Below are 26,886 nucleotides of genomic sequence, written 5' to 3' on the forward strand. Positions count from 1 at the left end.
TCATTAGCAAGATCAGGACTATCACACTCCACTCTAAAGGTGTTTCTGGCTGCAATTTCTCGTTTTCGCCACGATGGCGTAACATCTTTGTACTCCTCCAGAATAATCAAACAATTCTTCAAGGGCCTCTTTCGGATGTTCCCACCAATCTTCGGCCCCCACCTTCTTGGCGACTGAACTTAGTTTTGTCTCAACTACTTTTGCCTCCATTCGAGCCCATCCATTCTTCCAATCTAAAATTCCTCTCTTGGAAGGTGGCTCTTTTGCTTGCTCTGACTTCATCTAGGCGCGTCAGCGACATCCAAGCCTTTACTATACAGCCACCGTTTCTACAGTTCTCCAAGGAGGCTGTTACTTTGAGAACAAATCCCAGTTTTATTCCTAAAGTTCCCAGTGACTTCCATCTCAATGAACCAATTGTTCTTAAGACTTTCTTTCCTGCACCTCAATCTGCAGCGGAACGCTCTTTGCACACTCTGGATGTGAAGTGCTGCCTCAAATTTTACATTCAACGCACAGCTACATTTAGAAAGACTGATCAATTATTTGTAGCATATGGCCCAGTGTGCAAAGGACAATCTGTAACCAAACAGACTATCACCAGATGGATATCGTCTGCCATATCCTACTGTCATCAACGGGCTGGCAAGCCCCTTCCTGCTCCGGCTCGAGCTCATTCTACGAGAGCTGTGTCGACTTCTGCTGCCCTCTTTGCGGGGGTACCTCTGAGACACATCTGCAGAGCTGCTACTTGGTCTAGCAGCCATACTTTTACGAAGCACTACTGCCTGCAATCAACAGATGCCGCGGATGCGGCAGTAGGTCAAGCGGTGCTGCGGAATCTTTTCCGATAAAGGTGAGCCTCTGTTTGCTACCCGCCTCCAGTCATAAAGGTTTTTGTCATGATTTTTGGTATTTATTACTTATTAAGTGATATGTTTTGCCAAGACTTAAAATGTATACTTCCTTTATGACTAGTGTATGATTTACTGCTTTCTACTCTTATTCAAGCATGTGAATCTATGAAAGACACCCCTAATACTGGAGAAGAACAAAAGTTACTTACCTGTAAACTGTGGTTCTCCAGTATTGGTGTCTTTCATAGATTCACATGCGACCCTCCCATCCTCCCCTCAGAGGCTCTCTTCTCCTCAAACATTTATACTTACTTGTGCTACGAAAATCTGAGGACTTGGGCTTCTGAGGAGAAGGTTCTAGAGGAGGCTACAGCCTGATTGGCTGGAATGTGGACCAACACATAATGACTCTAATATGTTACTAAAGTGAATTCTCCCTTGGGCTTTTCAATGGGCCTATTCTGTTCTATGGTACTTTTTCAAGTTTACATTTCTATTGCATTATATGTATGTATATTTTTATTTATGATATTTCTCATATATACATGCATATATTACTGCTATTTTATGTACCGTGGGACTCCCACTTCGACGACGGGGAATATTCAAGCATGTGAATCTATGAAAGACACCAATACTGGAGAACCACAGTTTACAGGTAAGTAACTTTTGTTCTTATCCTCCTCCGCTGTGAGTCTGTGTCTTCAGCAGCTTTGGAGAGAGTTTTGTGTGCTGTGGGCTGCAATTTTGCCTGTTTGCCCTCCGCGCGGCTCATGGTGTAGGCTGGCGCTGTATATCCCAAGGGGGGCAGGGATCTAATTGGGATTCCGGTCGCCTTCCGTTCAGTCTGGGTTCAGCTGCGCTGACCTTCAAGCCCCACTGCTCCCTTGCAATATTTGCCTCCGCAGTCTGTTGGGCATTTGTGTAGATTTCTCTTGGCTCTAAATTGCGGTGATGAACAGCAGGCGCTGAGCGCTCATAAGGTCTTCCCTATGACGTACCTTTACATGTTTTACAGTGCCCCTCGTATGTCTCTGGCCCCAGCACCAGCCGCAGCAGTGTAGCCTCACCTCACATCAGATGGCAAGCTCAGCGTTGGTGAGAAACGTCATCTGCTGCCGCACAGGGGTTTCTCAGGCGGTTTTCTCAATATCAGCGCTGAGCCCCAGATTCACGGCCTCCCGCGCCGCCACACAGCGTCGTCGTAACCGGCTGAGCAGGCCGCTCCTCACCCAGCGCCAAGTGCGCCTCAGCCGAATCTGTGCCGCCGCTCCCTTGCGCTCCCAATGTCTCGGAGGGACCACCTACGCAGCGGCTTCCACCAGGATCGGCCCGCCAGTCTCCCCGGCAGCAGCCAGCAGCCCCTGAGGGACTGATCGCGTTTATCGCCCAACACTTCTGCGACAATTGTCTGGGCTCACCTTGGCCATCTGCGTACGGCCGGCTGTGCTTGAGCCGTTAGGAAGTGCCCGTCATTGGTATCCTATACAGAGATTGAGGTATTTATCCAGCCAACTTTGGGACCGGTAGTACGACTGAACGCGAGGGGGCATTGCTCAAACCACATTACCAGGAGTGGTATCCCCTGCATCCTCCATTTGCCTTGTGGAAGGAGTTATTTGAAATCCTTGATAAGGATTATCTGGAACTTGCTGGAACCTGGTTTTGAAGTGCTACCCTTCCATGTTGGATGTTGCGCTATATTTAAAAAAAACAGCCTTTGTCGTTTGTATTTAAACAACAGGTGTGCTGTCCCACACCACTCGTCCATCTCCGCCCTGATGAAGGTGTAGCCCCAGCTGGGGCCTGACACTGAAACGCGTGTTGGCTTTGTTACTGTTGGGAGAACTGGGTTGTACCTACCCCTACCCCCTGGATGATTATTCTTAACCGCATCGCTGCGGCGGCTTTTCCCGCTGTGTGCGGCAATTTTTAAAAAGCTGTGTTACATGACTAGCTCAGCTCGTCATCCGCACACGATCATCGTGGCTGATGACGAGCTGAGCTCGTCATCAGCAGCGAAGGTGTTAATCTGTCATCAGATCATTTTGTGGCCGTTGTTTCTATTCTGATGCACTTGTTGATGTGATGTGTATATGTTATGTTGGATGATCGTATGACTGCGATGTCTGAATATGATGTGTAGGACTTGACTAATTTATTAATGTTTTACTGAGTATTGTCTTTGTACTGTATCTATTTTTGCCGAAAAATTGATGAAATGTCTTTTGTGAATATGAAAAATAAAATAAACAAGCATTTGCAATGCAATAGGTCTCGCATTATTAGGAAAGTTTGAGCTATTGGTATGGTAAATGACAAATTATTTATTTATGTGTTTTTTTTTAAATAACGTAATTAATAGCTTTGTCATTTACAATGCCAATAGTTATAACTTTCACAAATGTGACACCTATAGCATTGGTAATGCAACATGTTTTGTATTTACGTGACTTACATGTGTTGATATTACAAATAACAATGGCTTTTATTTCTTTTTAATAATTAATACTTAAAAATTTATAATGGCAATAGCTTAAACTTTTGTAAATAACTTTTGTGAAGATTATGTTCAGTGTATTTTATTGTGACGAAAATCCAAGAACAGAAGTGAAATATTAACATCTTTTTGTGACATTTGTAATAAAGCTTGAAACATTGAGAGAACATATTTGAACCAGTGATGCTGTGGTGGTGCTGAGTGGTGCTGTCGTTGCCCTGAGTGATGCAGTGGTTGCGCGTAAAGTAAAGTGTGCCATACTGCGATTTCTACAATAGTTAATTGTGGATGCGTTAACAATTGATGTGTGCACTGATGGCTGGTGGTGTGTGTGCCTGTAGAAATGGTGCACTGATGGCTGGTGGTGTGTGTGCCTGGTGGAAGTGTGCACTGACGGTTGGTGGTGTGTGTGCCTGGTGGAAGTGTGCACTGACGGCTGGTATTGTGTGTGCTTGGTGAAAGCGTGCACTGACAGCTGGTGGTGTGTGCCTGGCTAAAGCGTGCACTGACGGCTGGTGGTGTGTGTGTTTGGTGAAAGCGTGCACTGACGGATGGTGGTGTGTGCCTGGTGAAAGCGTGCACTGACGGCTGGTGGTGTGTGTGTGTGTGTGCTTGATGAAAGCGTGCACTGACAGCTGGTGGTGTGTGCCTGGTGGAAGCGTGCACTGAAGGCTGGTGCTGGTTGTGCCCTGTGAAAGTGTGCACTGACGGCTGGTGGTGTGTGTGTGTGTGCCAGGTGAAATCATGCACTGACGTCTGGTGGTGTGTGTGTGGTGGAAGCGTGCACTGACGGCTGGTGGTGTTTGTGTCCGGTGAAAGTGCGCACGGACGGCTGGTTGTGTCTGTGCCTGGTGAGTGTGCACTGACGGTCAGTGGTGTGTATCCCTGGTGAAAGCGTCCACTGACGGCTGGTGGTGTGTGTGTCTGGAAGCATGCACTGAAGGCTGGTGGTGTGTGTGCCTGGTGGAAAAGTGTGCACTGACATGTTTAGAAGTAAAGTGCACCATACTGCGATTGCTACAATAGTAAATTGTGGATGCGTTAACAATTGATGCGTGCACTGATGCCTGGTGGTGTGTGTGCCTGGTGGAAGTGTGCACTGCCAGCTGATGGTGTGTGTGCTTGGTGGAAGCGTGCACTGACGGCTGGTGGTGTGTGTGCCTGGTGGAAGCGTGCACTGACGGCTGGTGGTGTGTGTGCCTGGTGGAAGCGTGCACTGACGGCTGGTGGTGTGTGTGCCTGGTGGATGCGTGCACTGACGGCTGGTGGGGTGTGCGCCTGGTGGAAGCGTGCACTGACGGCTGGTGGTGTGTGTGCCTGGTGGAAGCGTGCACTGACGGCTGGTGGTGTGTGTGCCTGGTGGAAGCGTGCACTGACGGCTGGTGGTGTGTGTGCCTGGTGGAAGCGTGTATTGACGGCTGGTGGTGTGTGTGCCTGGTGGAAGCCTGCACTGACGGCTGGTGGTGTGTGTGCCTGGTGGGAGACCTATAAAAGAGCCAACAGGACCACTGGGCAAAGTTTCTAGGAGTAATACAAGCATAGAGCCTCCTCAGGACTTTGAAGCGCTATATGGAAGCAATTGCAATATGTAACACTAAGAAGGCATACAGAAAAAACAACCCTTTTTCCTACGACTCTCTCCCCTTGTACCTGCCCTCAGTGGTGTACGTAAAGATGCTACAGAGTGAAACGTGGACCCGGGACATGTGCAAATATGACAGCATGGGCAGTGATCACAATGTGCGGTGGGTACACAACATGGATGCGGAACTTCCGGTCTTCCAAATCCCATACGTGGGTAGCTCACTTGTTTTCTCTTGGCTTTCTGGGATGTGTAATAGGAGGAGGAGGGGGTTCCAATGGGAGAAGTTTGTGAGCAGTCCGCAGCAAAGGTGCAGGGCAGACAGAATGGGTCAGAGTAGCAAGAAGTGACCACGAGGGGAAAGGTGCAATGGGTTAAAGTCAAAGGAGATTTTCACTAGGCGAAATGGCGAGAGCCATCAGAAAATGGATAGTAGGGAGCAGAAACTGGCGTTAATTAGTACAGATGTTGGGGGGGGAGTGGTTTACAGTGTAGGAACACGTGTGACACGGAGAAAGTGTGAAAGTAGAGGTGGAAGGCAACCGTCGACTAAAAATAGTGAAAGTAAGGGGAAAAGGTTGATGGGAGAACGAGAGGCAGAAGGAGAATATGAAGGAACTGATGACATTTGGAGGAAGTGAAACACTAGCATGACGAAAGAAGTAACTACGGGTGACACCTCTTAAGTCCCAATTTCAGTGAATTGTTACAGCTGAGGCACACATTACAGCACGGAGAGGCCTCACGGTTCATTTAGCATGACAATTACAGTGCCTAGACATAGCCTGCCTTGTCCACACCATCACACCGAAACCCCCCACGTTGCAGCTCGCGAACCCTAGCGCCAGAAACAACAGCATCACCCTGGCCTGCGTGATGCAACCAAGATGCAATAAGGACAGCACGACAAGCTCCCAGCTGTGCCAGCAAGCAGCAGCTACCATGCATGCTCAGTTTAAACCGTGTGGCACTTTTTTTTCCACTGGTTCTCTGCCAACACATGTTTAACGCGTTTTCCACGCCTCTGTTTTGAAATGTTTCCACGCAGTTTTCTGGCCAGGCGCGCTGCTTTGGGGAGAATCCGGAGACACAGATCAGCGGTGCACTGCCACATTCAGAGATGCCAGTGTCACACTGGCATCTCTGAATGTGGCAGTGCACCGCTGATCTGAGCTGCCTCTGCATGTCCTGCAGGGTCCCCTGCCCCAGGGGGACTGGCTGGCACTGCTGAGGAGAGGACGGTAGCCCTGCACCACTCTGGATCCGTTAGAGGCTCCGGGCCGGGACTCAGAGGAGGCAGCAGTGAATTAAAGGCTCGGGGTCCTTACCTCTTCTGTTCCTTCCATCAACGGTGCGCCGTGGCAGCCAGCGTCCAAGACCAGTGTCCCTCGTATCACCTTCTCTTCCGTCCTGTGCATCGGAGCATTTCACAGCCACAACTGATGTAAATTAGTACAGAGGGGGATTTGTCCCGTTTATTTGAAGACCTACGTGCCGGGCGGATGAACCTCAGTCAGAGTTACAGCGAAACCGAAAGCAGCTCTCAGTACTGGGCTGCGACTGAGGGCGGGGGCTGCCCGCGCATGCGCGCTCTTTGCTGGAGAGGGAACCCCGGCGCTAAGGCAGCTGAAGTCCCGGGTCCCGTCCCGAGTGACCACCAGCGCTGTGGAGCTCCCACGCCGAGACACACCCAATGGCTGCCGAGGGAGAGAGGGACACGGACGAGGCAGAAAGAGCACGGTGAGTGGGAGGGGGGGGGGTTGTATCTGTGTGTGTGTGTGTGTGTGTGTGCGCGCGCCCGTGAGTGGTGGGGGTGCGTGCGTGGCTGTGTGGGGGTGGGGGGGTGCATGTGCGTGTGTGGCTGTGTGTGCGTGCGCTTGTATATGGCTGCGTCTGTGTGTGTGCCTGCCTGCGTGTGTGCCTGACTGCGTGTTTGCCTGACTGCGTGTTTAGGTGAGAATCAGAGGCAGGGGATGTGCACGGCGCCGGGCTGGGCGTGCGCGCCCACGAGGTGAAATCCCAGATGGAAAGCGCGTGCACATCCCCTGTCTCACATTCATCGGAACACGCCAACAAAAGATGTCTTCGCAGACAAAGCATGCTTCGCATGCTTTTTAGGTCTGCTCGACCTAAAAAGGATTATCTATTCTGATTAATAAGCTCAAGTTGATTGATGACCTTTGATAATAGCCTTGGTCCACTCCGGTGTGTGCTCATTAGTATCTGGCAGTAATAAAATGTTTAGGAGGGTCAACAGTGCAATTGGCATGTAAATCATTAAAGCTTTTAAGTCTAGCTGCAAAAGTGCTAGAAAAGAAAGACACTTAACTCAAACCAGAAAATGCTTAGACATTTACTTCGAAGCAAAATACAAGTACAAGAATCAGATTCCTCAAGCTAGAACCACTCCATTAGACTAAAAGGCACTAATTGTACAGTATTCCTTAGCTTTCCTTCGTTTTACTGATCAAAATGTTTTAAATGGAAAGTTCACTAATCAACCAGTATTTATACATGAGTTTTAAGTCACAAGTGTTTACGTGTTTTTTAGCGGTAAACCCGCTCTTTGTATGATTTTTTTATCGTATCAGGCAGGCGCGCAACACCCATTGGGCTTCAGCCCCCCGTCGTGTGTGTCAGCCTGACACAGTTTTGCGGGCTGGCGACCATCTAATTGCAGCCGCACCCGAGTACTTAACAGGTCTTTAAAAGACCATTAATTGTAAATGGCCCAGCCCTCCGAAATATTTTTCAGCCCCCTAACCCCCCCCCCCCCCCCACCGAAATTTGGCTCTAGTTACCCGCCTGGTCAGGACCCTCTCCTAGGGCCTTATTGCAATTGTTGGGCAGGTAATTTCTTGTTGTTGGTTGCTCACCTTGGCCTGTCACACCCTCCGGTGACGGCTCCAAGTCTCAGGAAGCGGGCCGCTTTCTCCAGTCGAGCGTCGTGGAGGTCAGCCCCCTGCACTTAGCGACACATACAGCGGGGGTCACCTATCGCCGGGGCCAGTCCCGCAGATCTTTTTAGTCCGCCAGCATAGCCACCATTTTGTCACGTCTTAGGCTGCGGTCCATTCCGCACAGCGATATATTATGTAGAGTAGCTCAAGACGGGTTCTGTTCACTGCATCAGCTTCCCGGCAAAGTCTGGCTGCAGCTTTGTCAGGGTTACGCCGCAATATAAAGAAGGATTCTGCCGGACAGTGATCCCAGGCTGTCAGAGCCTCACAAGAGTGCGGCCGTCTTGCTCGTCGGCTCTCCAGCGCTGCCCTTACCAGCACAATTGGTGTCTGCTGTCAGCTATTAGAAATGTTTTAGAGCTTTCTGTTAATGGGATTGTATGCTTGTTTTCAACATTGTAAAAGAAAGACAACAATTTTTCCTAATGCTAGGAACCATTAATGGCCGATTCCAGTTTACCAGACTTTGGATTGGTCGTAAATCTATGATTTATGAGTGTGGCAATTTGAATTATTCAGTTATTTTTGTTGAAGTCAGTATGTGTAAGGAACAAGGTACAAGGTACAAGGAATGATGTGATGTTTAAAGTCCACTATATTAGTTTATCAAGAAGTAGTAATAACTTGATTGGTACATTTGATCTGTTGAAATTTTTGCATATAGCACTTTTATGCATTGGGATTGATATTCGAACTTTTGAATGCATTTTATTGACTCTTGTCTCTTTATGGGCTAATACTTTTTTATGATGTTAACCTTTATGAATAAAAGGCAGCTTAACGTATTTGTTTTTCTAATTTCCTCTGACTTTCCTCCCCCCTTCAGTGAAGTTGATAAGGTGTTATCCGGATTGGAGATCCTATCCAAGGTCTTCGATCAGCAGAGTTCCCTCATTGTCTCTAAAATCATTCAACAGGTAAGACACATATGCAGACCTCCCGGTGAATGGGTTGTTTGAGTGACTGGTGGTGGATATATTTTGCTAATGTAGAGCTGTGTTTTTTTTTAATGTCTGCATTAAGACTTTACATTCTGAATCATAGGAAGTTTCATTGAAGTCATACATGTTAGAAACATTCCCCACTGCATGCTTTGACCCTGGAACTCTTCATCTGAATATGTTTTTCCTTATTTTCACTGGGGATGCGAACTTCCATATGCCCATATGATGTGCAGCTCCTTTGAGAAGCCTATCACAGCAGGTTTTTCAGTAACTTCCAAAAACCCTTACGAGACTTAATTCCAGCATCTAGAGTATAAAAAAGCTGTGCATTTGTTTAACATTGAGGGGAAAGCGCAGCCTTGATAGGCTTGTGTATAAAGGCTTAAGAAAAAGAGTTATTTCCTTTTAGGAGGGACTTGCACTGCCCATGACACTTTGGACTGGCAGTTACCTCACAGAGTCCGTTCTTTTTGAAGAGAGATAAAGAGTTGTGATTTAAAAAAGTCAGTTGCTGTTACGAATGCCCAAGAAGATAGAAGCCTGAGAGGTGGGAAGCTCATGTTTTACTTGGATAGGGAAATACTTTATAAATCACCTAGTTTCCTGTTTAACAATGAATGGCCACCTGTATGGCATAACCCACCTGGTTAATAACTGCAAAATAAGTCATTGACACCTAATTTCCTTTTTAAAGGAGAATGGGGTATACTAATATTCATATACTGTGAAGTCTCACTATGGTACGCAGGACCATTGTTTAACAGGTACAAATAATGCAAAGGATAATAGGTACACAATACAGAATTGGTGCAATGAGTCACAAATACAAACATTTAAATACACAAGGTATTACATAATTACACAGAAGAAAAAAAATATGCATATCCCACATCCAATTAATAAGGACATACGCTTGAATCTGTCTGAACAATCCTTGGACACAACTTTTGAGTCATTTTTGTAATTTCTGTGTAATTATGTAAAGGTAAATTTAGGGACACAGTTTCACATGTTGGAAAATAACATGGTTTCTGCAATGTTTCACTTTTATAGATTCCTACAAATTAACATCATTTTATGACAAATGTGAATGTCTTATGTGTTATCTCTCCTTTTAACTTATGTACCTATGTGAACTTTGCAGTATCTGTTTTTAGATTATTTTGAATTTTATGGACTAATTGATTAGAAATATTTGGCATAAAATGTGATAATATAAACTGGTCTGTTAAAAAACATTTTTTTGACTCTTTCAAGACTGTATGAATGTGCGGTGATTGAAGAAGTTTTTGGTAGTTGAGGTGTGCGATTTTAGGTCTCCAAGGGAAAATATTTGTGACTATTAAGACTTCCATACTTCCCTCTTGTGGAATGCGTCATTGGCTTCCCTTGCCATGGTTTACCCATCAGTTGGTAACATATATTGTAGCCACAATCAAATAGGTGACGAGGACACCAGTCTTCAGAGTCATAACACACAATAGGCAGCTGTGCATCAGCTCGAAGGGAGAACATACGTGGAAAGTCAGGACCAAATTGAGGCTTCACAAAGGGTTTGGAAGGAGGCAATTTGTGTCAAACCTTTTATAAAATGCATTGCAACAAGTGGCTTGAATAAGGACGGCTGGCCCAGTAAACTCAAAGGCCGAAAGGGTCAACAAATATCTTTTAATTATGCCACCCAAAGTCCTTGCTGGGCCAGAGATAACACAAATAATAATAAATCTAACAGTCTATACTGTGGACCCCATACCATAACACAAATTTGCTAACAGTACCCAGTATAGAAGAACCTTGTAGATGGACGCCGGGCAGCAAGGATGACATCCACAACTTTGGGTGATGGACCAAACGTAGTCAACTGCTGCCGCTCAGTCTCCATGTGTGGAGGTGGAAGTTGCGCACGTTCGGCTGCAGAACCCAGCCCTGCTGCTACAACAGAAGATCCTCCCAAAAAAGCACCCTAATTGGAGGACATATAATCAAGCACAGACGTTTTTGGTACCACACTCTCCTTGCCCAGTCGGGAGCCACTAGGATAACCTGATCGTTCCTGATCTTCTTCAGAACGTGTTGCAGAAGAGGGGGAGGCAGAAACGCATATAGGAGTCCCATCCTCCACTCTAACCCCTTACCAGAATCCGTCTCCTACAGAGAGCTTTTTTGGAAACTCGGGCAGGCAAAAGTGTTGCCCACTTCCATTCTCAACCGTGGCAAAAATATTCAGCCAGGGTTCTCCCTATTGTTGGCTCATGCTCTGAGTCACTTCATGGTGTAATCACCATGTGTAATCTGCCATGTGCCTTAGGCAGAGCCAGTTCACACTGGCACCTGTGGGACTTCAGGATAGTCACATAAAAGTACTTTTCCTGCAAGTCTAAGGCAACAATCCGGTCGCCTGGATCCAGTGCAGACCTAACTAGGGCCATTGTGAGCATCTTGAATCTCTCCCCCTGCAGAAAGGCAGAAATTCAGAGGGCAGAAGTCTAGAATCAGACGAAGGCCTTCATACTTTTATGGCACCAAGGAAATAGCAGGAGTATCATCTAGCCCCTATTTCCGGATCTGGGACCCTCTTTGTAGGGAAGTAGAATCTGCTTTCAAGGTCACCCACACTTTTTGCTGGTGTCATTCTATTTGTCTGACTGGGATCCTGGTAATCAGGACTGTGCTATCTCCTTAAATTGGACAATGGTCAGTACTGCACCTTCCTAATTGGCTACAGGTGTACCCTTCGAAGTCCCTAGTATATGATACTAAGGTACCCAGGACTAAGGTCACCAGGGGTCTCCCATGGGCTGAAGCATGTATTATGCCACCTATGAGAGACCACTTAAACTGTGACTACAGGCCTGCCATTGCAGCCTGTGTGAGCTGGTGCCAGCACCACTCACCACCCGATATGTTTCCTTATATCGGAGGTCACTGTACTTAAAACCTATGTCCCCACTAAGGTAGGCCTTTCAATCCTGAAGGTAGGGTGCTTGGTTCTAAGTGTGATGGTGTCCTGCATGAGCAGGACACCCCCTACAAACCCCGGAGTAGAATATCCAGGCTTTGTAACTGCGGAGAGCCATTTTATACATATAGTGGACATCAAGTCAATTATGAGATGTCTAACTATATATTGGCTGCACCAAAACCGGTCATGTTTGGTATCAGACATGTTGGGTTCCTACCCCAACACCGATTCCAGTGTTGGATGCAGGATCCCATGTACTGGGGGGCTCCCCTAGGGAGCTCCCCACTGTATTCCACTGTACCAGCCTTTCTGGGTCTAACAGCAAGCTAGTGCTGCTGCCGACCACAGGCCCAAGTCTGCCCTCAAGCTGCCTAGCCAGGCTCGAGCAGGAGAAGGTAAGAAAATAGCTTCTTGTAGCATGGAGGTTTGACCACCTCCCAGACAGTACGTTTCGGACTAGGCTGGGGCTGCTTGCCAGCGCCACCAGACTGCTTTGAATGGCACATTTGGTGCCCTCCTGTCATACTCCAGTTGGAACCAGTTCAGGGAGCTGTTGGCTCCTGCTCTGGTGCGAAACTGGACAGAGAATGTGGGAGTATCCTCTCCTCTGTCTAGCCCCTCCCCTGGGAGGGATCCCTGAATCCTCTCAACCTTTTTCTTAGGGTACTTAAGAGCTTACCTGCAGATGACTCTTCAGATTCGTCGTGGGGCAAGATTCAGATCCAAAACCACTTTAGCTTCAACCACCTGGGCACTTTGGACTTCGCTTTGAGAACCGAGACTGCGTCTGGAAGACTCCTGCTGCTCCTTGCCTCATCGTCTTGCTAGTCTTCTGTGTTGTCTGTGCCTGTGCTCCGTCCAGGCTCTACTCCAGGTCTGTGGGCATCAAAGATTCCCGAAGGAATCTCTCTTGGAGTGAAGGAGTCACTCCCTTGTACCTGCAGGCTCCCCAAGAAAGCTGACTGGTCTGCTGCTCCTGATGTCCCATGGTCTCCAAAAGGCTAAGCAACACAGGGGGTGGTTCTGCAACTCCCGTGAGTCCTGCATTGTCTTCACAGCAAGTTTGAAGTCCGTACCCTCGTCGGTATCGCTGGAGCAGTACCCCTATGCACCTCGCTAACTTGCAGATGCCAAGGCTTGTTGACTCCTCTTCTCCAGAGATCTTCGGGCTCCAAGAAGTTCCAGCCTCCAGCATCTCCTGCTACCAAGATCTTCGTCCTCACTGAATGCTCTGCACCGTGGGCCTGCATTCTTGGTGAGCTGCTCGAGGCCCTCTTGCGACTCCTGTGCATTCGGCCTGTGGGTCCTCATGAGCGAGCTCTTTTGCTCCAGTGGGCTCCTCTGCTTGCTCAGGGACTGGTCTGACTCTCCTGCCGTTGGTGAGTCACTTGGACCTGGCTGGTCCCGTCACTGCACCTTCTTCTTTTTCTTTGTCTGTTGCTGCTGCTGCCAAGGCTTGTTGGTGCTCCAGACAGACACCAACCCCCTGGCTTTCGACTTCCGACGTTGGACAGCTCGTGGACAGCTCCTGGTCTTCCACAGCGTCGCCTGGTTTCACAGCTTCAGCGACAAGGTCACCTTCAACTTGCCTACATCTTCGTTCATCGGTGGTCATTGGTCTTCCATGCCTCCTGGTCACTCCCGAGTGGCATAGACTCTGTCCCCTCTGCTTGTAGGTACTCCTCTTCAACAATCCACCCTTGGATTCCACCGGACGCTTTCAGCTTCCTTGCCAGCGGGATCTTCACTGAAGTTATCTATTGTGGTCTACAGCGGTTTTCAACGTCACTTCGGACCTATGCACCCTGCTTCCCTGGTGTAGGTATCCTGGTTCCTGGAGTATCCATGAGTGGGGTGACTCTCCAACCTTCCATCTTCCACATGGTTTCTTCAGGGTCCTCTGGGAGGGGTCCTCCTATTTCACAACTGCAACCGCGTCTTCCTCATTGACTTGCATTGAGGATGTGGTTGTGTTTTCTGGGTACTTACCTTGGGTGTTTCCCCAGCTCTTCTAAGTCAAGTCTCGACTTTGGTTGTGGTTCTCATTCCACTTTATTTGTATATGGTTTTGTCTCCCTCTGGATACCACTGTTGTTTTGTGCTACTTACCTGTTCTATTGTTTAAATATTGTGTGTATTGTGTTTATCTCTCCGGGTAGTAGATATACCAATGTGTTAGTGAGTGTTTATGATAAATAACTGTTTTTTATAACAACACTGTGTGGTTCTTTTTCACTTAACCTACACTATATAATTAGTACTGGTACAACAAGCTGCTTAACACTCCTTCTGGACTAAGCCTGAAGGCTGCTCTGCACAGCTATCACTTAGAGAGCTTTCTATGATTGTCTAGGACCACTAAAATCACCATAAGGGGTGCCTGGATTAGTGACAGTGCTTCACTTAAATAAGAGTGCACCATAAACTAATCAGCCTCCTACACTCTTCATGGCCCCTTTGGACAGGATAGTCTGAACATCTTGCAACAAGATGTTGAGGTTGGTCCTCTGAAAGCCACTCTAATGTGGGCAGAGATGCAGCGGGTCGGAAAATAATGTTTGGACAAAGCCCTTTTGAATGATCTGAAGGACCCATCTGTCAGAAATTACACCTTGCCACCCTTCACATAAATGTCTGATCCTTCCTCCCACAGGGTGTTCATGCGCCACTAATGGCAAACTAAACTAAAGCAGCTTTGAGGCTGATGACGCAGGTGTAAAGGACTGGGAAGGTCCCTCCTCAGGATGGCTTGTAACGTGTCTACTCAGTCCTTATCCCTGTACCTAAAATGATCAAGTGCATACCGCAGGGGTTGTGGGGTGGTTGGCGCTTCCTGTGCGCCATGCCTCTAGATGCAGTTTTCGAGGAAATTGTCTAGCATGGTTTGAGAGGTCCAAGGAACGTGTCAGGGCCAGGCTCTCTTGGAAGCGTTCCAGGGCAGAATCAGCCTTTTCGCCTATTAGACGCTGTCTGTCGACAGAAACAGCCATATTCAATGCCTGGACATCCCTCGATAATCCTGTGGATCTTATCTATTCGAGGCAACAAAGCTCCACACTTGTACTAACTGCTTGACTCAAGCAATTGGTGGTATCCAAGCCATATTAAATTACATATTTGTCTGCATCCTGAGGGGCAAGAGTTGAGGGTTGAGGGTAGAGGTGATTTTTGGAGGAACAAAGTGTTCGAGGCATGTGGGCTGCTGAATTCATATCTGTGCATAGATCGCCGCCTAGTGTTGGGTCTCGCCGCCTAGTGTTGGGTCCGGATGATTGCACCTTGTTTTCCTGGAAGAGTCTTCGAAGTATCACGAGATAGGTGATTCCTCCCCTGGACTACCGTGCGCATGTGCATCTGCTCCATCCTCAGATTGTTTTTTTCCGCCATTGGGTTCGGATGTTATTCCTATACTCCAACTTCGGAATCGAAACTAAACTTTTCTAGAGGCCAAAAGGCCTTCCACTTCGACGGTATTGTTCTCGCTCGGTACTTCTTGACTCAATCAAGCTTTCCATCTCGACTCGGTCGTCGACGCGGGCCGTTGGGCCTTTTCTACGCCACGTGGGCCTGCTGTCGTTGGAAAGGAGCCAGTTCAAAAGGTGCCCACAATGCCACTCCAAGTTCCCGCCTACTGACAAACACACAGTATGCAACAAGTGCCTATCACGAGACCACTAGGAGAAAATCTGCCCAGCCTGTGCCCAATTCCGTTCGAAGAAAACCATCCGGATTCGACGGGCAGCTAGGCAAGAGATGCAGCGTCAGGCACCGGAACCAGACAACATCTTCGAAGATGAACAAGATCTTCCAGAAGCTCAAGATTCGGATCTAGAGATAGTCACCGTCGAGGAATACTCGGACTCTGATGACAACATCCCACCGGGGCAAATCGTGAGTACACTGACCCCAACACCGATTACCCCATTACCGAAGGCTCCGGTCGAGGCATCGCCTAAAGGCCTTAGCCAAGATCCAAAACATCATTCAGCAGCCCCGCCGTCCGGCTCGGCTCCGAGAACAAAGATTAAGCCTTCAGAGACCCCAGGTCCAAGTAACTTTATCCCAAAGAAGGTTCTAGAACCTAAAAAGGTCATCGACCCGAAGGGCGTTGAACCGAAGAAGGCCGTACAGCCTAAAGGCGTCGACTCGAAGAAGGACGTCGAGCCAAAGGGCGCAGAACCAAAGAGAAGCCCCGAACCAAAGAAGGCCGCCGACCCGAAGGGCGCCAAACCGAAGAAGGCCGTCGACCCGAAGAAGGCCGCTGCGCCGAAGGTCGTCGAACCGAAGAAGGTCGTCGACACAAAGGGCATTGTGTCGAAGCTTGTGGTCCAGCCTAAGAAGGTTATCGAACCAAAGAAAGGCATCAAACCAAAAACAAGTGTTCCTAAAACACCAGTCGATCCAAAAAAAGTCATCGACTCGACAAGACAGTCAACCTAAAAAACTTGTCGAGCACAGAAAGCGTGTCGAACCTAAAGATCCGGTTGATCCGCAATCACTCGTCGACCCGGATAAAGAGACCGAGCCGAGAAAGAGCAATAAGGCGCTGAAAGTCGTCGAACCAAGAAAGGTTATCGACCCGAAGGCAATAGTCGATCCAAAAAAGACTAAGTCAAAGACACAGCCACGGACAGTGGAAGAAGAACTCTTCCATCCAGATCCATCCGAAGATCAGGCAAAAATTTATATAAACCCTGAGACTGGTAAAGTCACAATCCTACACAGGAAGAAGAGACCATTGGGCACGGACTCTCATTCCCCCATTCCTTTAAAGAAAAAGAAGGACTTTGGGACTTCTCCCTCCAGACCCTTCATTCCTTTCTATCCTACTATGCCTACTACACCTTTTGCTCTTACTTCCTACGCACTCTGGGGACAATGAGGGTGACACAGGGGAAGATCCCCAACATGATTATGACTATCCAGAGGATCCTAACCCTCAAGATGAACCATGGGGTGAACTTACTGATCCATATGACATGCATCCCATCCCCGACACCTCCTCATACCCAACAAAGCTGTCACCTACTGACGACACCATTGTCTTCAACCAGCTAATAGATAGGGCAGCGCAGTACCACAACGTAGACATGTACAATGACCCTATAGAAGAAGATTTTTTATTTGATACATTCCCTACTTCAGAAAAAAATGTCAGAACACTTCCTATGTTAAAAGGGGTATTAAAACATGCGCCAGATATCTTTAAAGATACAGCCAGGGCACGCGTAATCAATCCCAGGATTGAAAAGAAATATAGAGCAGCCCCTACAGACCCTACTTAGGTCAGAGGTCAGTTACCATTAGACTCACTAGTAGTGGCTAATGCACGTAAAAGGGCCAACTCACAGACAACAGGAGAAGCTCCACCTCCTGATAAAGAGTCCAAAATACTAGAGGCCTCGGGTAAAAGGGTAGCATCACAGGCTTCCAATTTATGGAGAATAGCAAATACACAAGCTCTACTAGCTCGTTACGACAGAGCACACTATGACCAGCTTGAAAGTTTAATGCAACACCTGCCTGAGCCTTTCAAAGCACAAGCTAATGACCTCATACAGGAGGGGAAATTTATTACAAACGCCTCCATTAAATGTGCGCTTGACGCAGCTGACACTGCAGCCAGGTCCATTAACACTAGCGTCTTACTGCGAAGACAAGCATGGCTACGTATTTCTGGCTTTAAGAACGAGGTGCAATCCACCATTCTTAACCAACCAATCAATCAAGACTTCCTTTTTGGCCCTGCAGTCGACACCATTTTAGGCAAAATGAAAAAAGATACAGAAACTGCAAAATCAATGGGTGCATTGCAGTTTCAACAACACAGAGGTTCCTTTCGACGCTCCTCATACAGAGCAGCTACACGGGGAAATACTTCATAATCCTCGTCCACATACAAAAGCAACACCCAAGGTTCCTTTAACAAGAACTCCAACAGAGGAGGTTATAGGGGCAACAATAATAAGGGAAGAGGACGTGGAGGCAATAACACCAGAGCCTCCACTGCTGCAAAACAGTGAGTTCATCACACTACCTCAGACCATTTAAAACCGGTCGGAGGCAGAATCTAACAATTCCTACCAGTCTGGAACGCAATTACCACAGACAGGTGGGTGAGACAAATTATCCAGTATGGTTATTGCCTGGAACTCACTTCTACTCCACCCAACATACCACCCAGACACCGTCCTATGTCCAAAGAACACATCGCCCTGCTACAGCAAGAGGAGAAATGCATGCTGGAAAAGCGGGCCATACAACCAGTCCCTTTCCAACACCAAGGGACAGGAGTATATTCACTATACTTCCTTATTCCCAAGAAGGACGGTTCCCTCAGACCAATATTGGACCTCAGACCCCTAAATCAATACATACTGTCGGAGCACTTCCATATGATCACTACAGCATGTGCTCCGGTTGCTCCAGCAAGGAGACTTCCTAGCAACATTGGACCTCAAGGATGCGTATTTTCACATACCCATCCATCCAGCTCACAGAAAATATCTCAGGCTCACAATCGAAGGTCAACACTACCAATTCAAGGTTCTCCCCTTCGGGGTAACCACGGCTCCAAGAGTGTTTACAAAATGCCTAGCGACAGTAGCTGCACATCTCAGGAGGCAACACATCCACGTGTTTCCATACCTAGACGACTGGGTAATACAAGCAAAATCGTACAAACAGTGCCTAAAGCACACGTCTCAGACACTTCAGCTGCTGCACAGCCTAGGTTTTTCAATAAACTACCCAAAATCCCACCTACAACCATCCCACACACAACAGTATCTGGGAGCTACCATAGATACTTCAGTGGCAAAGGCATATCCAAACTCGGCGAGGATAACCAGCATGCAAGTGCTCATTCGCAAATTTCTGCCAAAATACTCTTTGCCAGCTCGAGTCTTCATGCAGCTCATAGGCATGATGGCCTCTTGCATATTCATTGTCCCCCATGGCCGACTTCAAATGCGTCCACTGCAAGAGTGCCTTGCAAGACAGTGGAACCAGGCTCAAGGATTACTAAAAGACCTAGTGTTGGTAGACAGTCGCGCTTACAACTCTCTGCAGTGGTGGAACCCACAAAAAACTTTCCAAGAGCCGACTGTTCCAAGAGCCGGTTCCACAACTAGTACTAACAGCGGACGCATCACTGACAGGTTGGGGAGCCCACCTACTTCAATACACAGTACAAGGGCTCTGGACAATCAAAGAAAAGAGACTGCATATCAATCAACTAGAGTTGCTAGCAATATTTCTAGCCCTAAAAGCATTCCAGAAATACTTGTACAACAAGACTGTGTTGATCCGGACGGACAACATGACAGCCATATACTATATCCAGAAACGGGGAGGAACACACTCTCCACAGCTGTCCACCTTGGCACGGAGCATATGGAAGTGGGCAATTCCAAAAAACATCTTTCTCCTGGCAGAACACCTCCCAGGAAAAGACAATCAAATAGCGGATCTGCTCAGCAGACACAGCCAACAACTGCACAAATGGGAATTCACCCCCAAGTTCTCCAGCCATTCTTCAAGAAGTGGGGTCACCCAGAGATAGACCTGTTTGCCACAAAAGAAAACTCAAAATGCCAATACTTTGCCGCCAGGTTCCCACATCCGTTGTCACAGGACAATGCGATATGGATGAACTGGTCAGGCAGATTTGGGTACGCTTTTCCCCCAGCACCACTGATTCCGCTGGTGGCACGCAAACTACGGCAACAATCACCCACAATGATCCTAGTTGCTCCCACATGGGCGAGACAGCCATGGTACACAACGTTCCTGGAACTTTCAGTAGTTACTCATCAAAGGCTACGCCTCGCACCCCATCTTCTAACTCAGAACCATGGAGAAATCAGACACCCAGATCCCAATCAGATGAACCTAGCGATCTGGCTCCTGAAGTCTTAGAATTTCGATACCTTAACTTGCCTCCAGACTGCATGAATATCATTGAGGCAAGAAGACCAACTACTAGAGCATGCTATGCAGCTAAATGGAAGAGATTTGTTATCTACTGCAACAATAAGCAAATCAACCCATTAGATGCTCCCATACAAAACATTATATGATATCTACTGCATCTTCAAAGATGCAACCTAGCATACGCTTCTATAAGACTACACCTTGCTGCTATAGCAGCATATCTCCAAAATAGACAACACCTTTCACTGTTTCGGCTACCAGCAATCAAGGCTTTTATGGAGGGTCTCAAAAGAGTGATTCCTCCAAAACACCCACCTTCACCAGTCTGGAACCTAACTATAGTACTCACCAGACTCATGGGACCTCCTTTTGAACCTCTACATTCATGCAAATTGCAATTCTTAACATGGAAGGTGGCATTCTTGATTGCCATCACTTCACTTAGGCAAGTTAGCGAACTACAAGCACTAACAATTTAAGAACCCTTCATGCAGATACATGCTAACAGGGTAGTACTTAGAACAAACCCTAAGTTCATGCCAAAGGTCATATGCACTTTCCATATTAATCAATCAATAGAACTGCCAGTGTTCTTCCAAAATCCACAGTCGGTAGCTGAAAGAGCCCTACACACACTAGATGTAAAGAGAGCTCTGCTTTATTATGTGGACAAAACTAAACCATTCAGAAAAACAAAACAATTATTTGTTGCTTTTTCACCACAACATAAAGGAAATTCCATATCAAAGTCAGGAATAGCCAGATGGATAGTTAAATGCATTCAAATATGTTATAAAAAAGCTAAACGCAGGTTAACTGTCCCTCCAAGAGCACACACTACGCACAAAATGGGGGCATCCATGGCTTTCCTAGGAAATATTCCTCTTGAAGACATATGTAGAGCAGCCACATGGTCTACTATACACACTTTCACAACATACTACTGTGTAGCCGTACAAGCAAAGCAGCAAGCTGCTGTAGGCCAGGCTGTCCTCAAAACTCTTTTTCAAACTGCTGCAGCTGGCACAGGTAACCACCGCTAGAGGAGATACTGCTATTACAGTCTATGCACAGATATGAATTCAGCAGCCCACATGCCTTGAACAGAATATGCTACTTACCAGTATGCATCTGTTCTTGGCATGTAGGGATGCTGACATTCATATCGCCTGCCCTCCTCCCCGGTGCCTGTTGCAGCTGCAGCATTATCTTTTGCATGGCCATCTCTTACTTTACTATCTCCATCTCTGCCACAATGGCGAAAAACAATCTGAGGCTGGAGAAGATGCCCATGCACACTGTAGTCCAGGGGAGGAGTCACCTATCTCGTGATACTTCGAAGACTCTTCCAGGACAACAAGGTGCCATCATCCGGACCCAACACTAGGCGGCGATCTATGCACAGATATGAATGTCAGCAGCCCTACATGCTAGGAACAGATGCATACTGGTAAGTAGCATATTCTATCGGGGGAAGAGTCCAACCCAATGGCTTCATATAAATCTGTATATAGATTGTCGTCATCATAATGTGGGGGGTAAATCGTCCCCATCTTCCCCCCTGCTCATTATCGAAGTCTGGTGGCTTTGTTCAGAGTCATAGCGGAAAAGGTGATTGAGCATCTGTAGCCAGCTTCCTGGTAGAGGCAATATCTTGCCTGAATCTGATCGTATTAGTACTGGGTGCATCAATGAGAATTCAGGATGTGACTTTGGTTCAGGCAGTGATGAGTTTGGCTCCGAGTTGGACACCCAAATTGATAATGAGTTCTCCTTCGGTACAGACAGCGTAAAGAGCAGTGTTGATGTTGAAGGAACCAATGTAGATTTTAGCATCTGTGAACAAATCTGCTCCACGGCCAGTACAGAACTCAACATGGGTTTGGGAAATACAGACTTCACCGAAGATGGATCCATCAGCGGTAACCTGGCTGGAGGCCTCTGCAATCCTTAGGGCTGAAGGTGCATCAGAGGGGGCCAAAGAAGTGCCAACGTTTCACATCAAAGACTCTCTAAAGGCTCAAAGCAGTTGCAATGACATGAGGAACTCTGGGTGCATTGGTATCAATTGCAAAATCAGCTCCTCTGAAGGAGTTCCGTAGTGAGACCTAGTGGCACTTTGATGCCTTCCCAACTTCTCCAATGGAGACTGCCCTATTAAAGGTGAGCCCCACTTGGCCTTCTCTATTTCCGATTCAACTTAGACTGTATCCAAAGACTTTGTCCGTGAAGATCACCTATTGCAGGAATGACTGCAAGAGCAGGAACTGGCCCACTACCTCCAGACATCTTGATCTTGTGCCTCCCTGCTCCCTTCATTTAGTGCATCATCATCAAGAGGGATTATCATGCTGAATGGGTTAGCTGGATCTTGTTGTCCCAGTGGTCTTGTTGTTGTGGCTGTTAGTCCTTTAGATATTGCTGCGGGCTTTCATATGCATTCTTGCATCTGAGAGAATGGAAATGCAGAAAACCATGGAATCAAGATGTGAGAACATCTGCTGGATCTGTTGGATTGGCAGTGTTGCACAGAAGGTGACATTTGTCTCAAATATATGACCCTCTCTCCAAAGAACCCACTTTCCCCCTTAAAGTATGTATTGTTGCCCCTAGATAGGATAGAATCTGTGCAAACTTTGACACTAATTTCTGTGGGTTGTCCTGCAGGGCTAGCCTGCAACCTAGACAGTGTGTTGTCCTTCTGAAGTAATGTTTCAGTTTTCTAGAACTGTGAGCCTTTATTAGCCAGTTGTCTCGTTAAAACATTCCTTGGCGTCCTAGATGAACTGACACTACGGAAGAATGTGTGTAGGGTCGATTTCAGGTTGACTGGTGGTATTGTATGCTGGAACTGCAAATTTCCCTCATTGAAATGCAGTCTTCCTGTGTTGTAACCCTATTGGGATTTGAAAATAAGAATCTTGTAACTCTGTGGCACACATCCAGTCGCCTTACTTTATGTGAGAAAAGATCTGATGGGCTGCACACATCTGCTTTTTTACCCTCCGATCCATTTGTTGGTGGAGCACAGACCCTTTTGAGTGGGTGCATGTATTTGCAATAGTGCAAATGTTTCTTTCTTCAGGATGGCAATTTGGTGCTTCGATGTTGGCTCCAGAGGTGGTGTTTTGCCTTGAAACGTAGTGAATATCCACAGCTCACAAAATCCATCAATTGCCTCCATTGCTATTCTCTCCCACTTTTGCAACTGAATAGATATGGTTCTCCCACTTGAGTGACAAACAGCGAAGTGGGGCAGGTTCGAGGTTGTCTCAGTCATTTGCCCTAGTAGTACTTTCCAGATGTATTAGAATAGTGTGATGGTGTCGACTTGGTCTTGGAGGGATTTTCTGGTAATAATACCACTGGCCTTACTGCTGCTGATACAGCCAGTGACGGGTTAGAACCCTCCTCGCAACTTGTACTGTGGCATAAAAAAAGCTTTCTTTTTTTCTTTAAGCTCTACCCCCTTCAGGGTCTCCACTTCATTCTTCTATATCTATAAAAACGAAAGTATGTCTGTCTGTTTGTCCTTTATGCATTACTACACCATTCATCCGATCGGCATAAAACTTTGGGAAGTTGTTGAGTACACTCCTGCGAAGGTTTCTGGCAAAAATAAAAAAAAATAAAAAAAGTAATTGTTAAAAGTTGTCGAGTACACTCCCGCGAAGGTTTCTGGCAAAAAAAAAAAGTTAAATATCGGCCCCCCGGCTCCCCAGCCCCCCAGGGCCCTCACACTCTTTCCAATAATAAACGTTTACAGTTTCCAGTGCGACACGCTTTTGCAATGACCATCAACAAAGCACAAGGACAATCGCTGCAAGTGTGTGGACTACATTTGGAGAATCCGCGCTTCTCACATGGACAACTGTATGTGGCCAGCTCGCGCGTCGGAAAAGCTTCTGATTTATTCGTGTACGCACCAGATGGAAAAATAAAAAATACCTTGTATCCACAAGCACTCAAATAAATAAACAGAATTAAAACAGCACTTTAAAATGTTTTCCATAGTAAAATGAATAAGTTTCAATAAAAATGACACAATGTAAATTGAATGTTATCATAACAAGTTTCCTTAAGTGTCCTTTTTTCTGAGATCGCAGCAACGCGCGATGGGTAAGCTAGTTCTTCATATTTACCATCTCCAGGAGCTGACCAAATAAGGAGGATCCTGACAATGTTTGATTGAAGATTTTCAACTGAGTGTCTAGCTTGAGGTTAGTTAGACAAAGCCATAAGGACATTCGAAGAGAGACTCTAAGGCAATAAGCTGCAGCCAGTAGTGCTGATGGTCATCTATAAAAGACTTTCTATATCTCTGTCATATGTTACACGAGTGGCGTCTTGGAAGTGTTTTTTAATGTGGTAGCTGCTATGCCATACATTTTGGTGTCTATAGCATTTCTAGGACAGAGGCATGTCTTCTAACTGATATGACTATGACCAAATATGGCTTTGGATCAAATCTCAAGAAATCTCGGTCCTGTTGCGGTGGCTTATATTTTTGGGGAAGGCGTGCAGTTGACTTTATTGTGGCCGGAGGTAGTTGCAACTTCTTCTTTGCGGCTTCAAGTGCAGGAGAAGTCATGGCGAAGGCTATGGTTGTAGCTTCTTCATTATGCGACTCCAGTTTATATGCACTCTCAACAAATACATTGTGATATCATCCACCGGTGAAACTCTTGAAAGTTTAAAGGTGGCAGTGCAGTTGACTTTATTGTGGCCTGGGTCAGGGACAACTTCTTCCCTGCACCCTCAAGGGCTGGAAAAGTCTTAGTGAAGGTCATGGTTGTATTGCCTCCATTATGATCGATAATAAAGCTTGCAGTGCTTTTCCAGTTTGGAAGCTCCCTCAACAGATACATTGTGATATCATCTACCGGTGAAACTGTTGAAGGTTTAGAAGTAGGAGTGTATGATGAGTGAGTGTCGTCACCATTAGACTGTGATCATGATGGAGACACAGAAGGAGATCTGAATCTTTTGTGCCCTTCTAGAGTGTGCGAAGAGTCCTTTCTCCCACATGAAAATATTGGTGCATAATTTTACAGTCCCTGACACTCTAGCTGCCACCGGCCTTGTCCTAATGGATGTTGGGCACAAGACCATATTTGGTGGTAGAGGCAAGTTTAATAGTCTTAGTGGAACCTGAGCTTGGTCCTTGGTCAGAATGAAGGCCCAGTAATAGTTGTATAGGCTCTTCAAGAGACTTCCTTAGGCTCTTTCTTAGCATTGGTGACACAGACCACCTCTAGGGCTTCAGCGTTGAGCTTGGCGACGTTAAGAATTTGTACCAAAGCGAATCAGCACCAGGGAGTGCTGTGGAACATTAGGTGTTTCAACGGTGAGGAAGACACTGTCAATCGAGGATAGTGATGTTGGAGCATGCTTTCGTCTTTGCCAGACCTTCTCTCGCTAGATCTCCCACTATGAAAGTCGTTATGAGGTTTTGATTTTTCTTTAGTGGAGACTGCATGGCTAGAGGACTTTTCGTTTTTTTTCTTCTTCCTCTGCTCCTCTTTCATGATTAGGACTTTCAGCTTGCCACTAAATTCATAAGTCTAATGCCATCACTGTCACTTTGAAATCTTCATGCGGAATGCATATACCTTCACTGAATGTGGAGAGTGAAGACACACTACACATACCTTCAGTAGCCACCTTATTTCTTCTTTTTTATCAAATCATTAAGCTATATATATATATTTTGTCAGTTTTAACGCTCAGTTTTTCTGTACAATGTTCATAAACAAATCTTTATAAAGCATTGACGGTTAATGCTAGGAATCCTAGATTCGTTTCAGATTTTGCGGAAAACTACTGATGATGTCACTGAGTTCCACTGAGGTAATTGTATCCAAATTAATTTTATTTGGAAACCTGACATGGATCCTGCCCTTTTGGACTTCCGAAGAACAAACCTGTGTTATGCCATTTCCTTAACTAATATCTTTCTCAATCAAAACTCATGAACTTTGAAATATTTTTCGGATTGGCCTTGTTTAAGTAAACCTACCATCCATTAAGTCTTTTGAAATTCAATTTGTTGTAACATTTTCTAATGACATCAAAGCAATACTTTAAATCTAGCAGTAGATGGTTGTATTGGGCTACATATTTGAGCTTGGTATGTTTCTTGTGAATTTTACAGCAAAAATGAAAAAGTTTAGACCACCTTTTAAGTTTTTCTTAAATTTACCAAAATAAATTAGCACTTACCTTCATCAAAGTAATTTGTAGGTCTGTGGAAAAACTCAGTTGGCTGTGCCCTCTTTGGGAGTCATGTGCATGCTTCAGAATTTCAGATACTACAGTTACAGTTGAAGTAGCTGCACGTTTCTAAATTGTGGGCAAACTGCTAGAAGATTAGCAACAGTGAGCGAAAACTCAACGTATTCATAGAAAATGCCCACTACGTTTCAAATTTTGAATGGGTGAAATGCACAAAAGGATGATGCGATTTGTTTGGGTAGCTATGGTCTTTTTTTCTGGAAATTGTGCGTTAACAGCCCGATTCATAACTCTATTTTGTTTTGATGTAGTTCTTGCATTGTGTCCTTCTCAACTTCCTGGGAATGCTTGATTCATTGGCTGCACCCAAAAAAAGTTTCTCCAGAAGATGCTGTCCCTTTTTTCAAAAGATCTTGCGCCTTAAGCAGGCTTGTCACAGAAGTTCATGCTGCATTCAGAAGTCTTACAACAACTTGATGAATATTGGGAAGAGACGTTGCTCGGCCTACTTGCAACAGGGAAAAACAAGAAGTTCCTTCAATCCAGAATCGGAGTGCGGACCCTACACTACTGCCCTACTTCCCTTAGCTTAAGAGCTTGGTTCATGTGGCCCTTAAATATAAATATCTGAATGTTTCTGAAATTTCATGCAAATTCTGAAGGGAGCTAGGAACCCTTCCCACCTATGCTATTAAATGGTAAAGATTCTTTGGTTGGTGTATTTTTTATGGACATGCCCCTTTATCTTGCCAAGAGTAAAGCTTTACCGCCCTACCTGTTACACCTGGAAAAACATCCCTTTAATATGGTTCTGTTCTAGATCACTTGTTTGTGGTAACAGTCTGAATGGTATCTTCTTAAATAGCCTTTTCAAGATCACTGGTGTGTGACATTTCATTGAGGAATCAAAGA

At 46.2% G+C, this 26,886-nt stretch overlaps 1 protein-coding gene across 2 annotated transcripts in view; it reads left to right on the forward strand.

Annotated features, from left to right (window-relative positions):
• INPPL1 (inositol polyphosphate phosphatase like 1) overlaps nt 1-26,886 on the forward strand; it is a 915,229-nt gene that overhangs the window by 477,915 nt on the left and 410,428 nt on the right. For both annotated transcript variants that reach the window (XM_086933779.1, XM_086933780.1), the window contains one exon: nt 8,726-8,816. In XM_086933779.1, coding sequence (XP_086789905.1) covers nt 8,726-8,816 — 91 coding nt within the window. The remainder of the gene's footprint in view (nt 1-8,725; nt 8,817-26,886) is intronic.

The sequence above is a fragment of the Lissotriton vulgaris genome, chromosome 8 (genome assembly GCF_964263255.1).
Source record: "Lissotriton vulgaris chromosome 8, aLisVul1.2, whole genome shotgun sequence".
NCBI lineage: Eukaryota > Metazoa > Chordata > Amphibia > Caudata > Salamandridae > Lissotriton > Lissotriton vulgaris.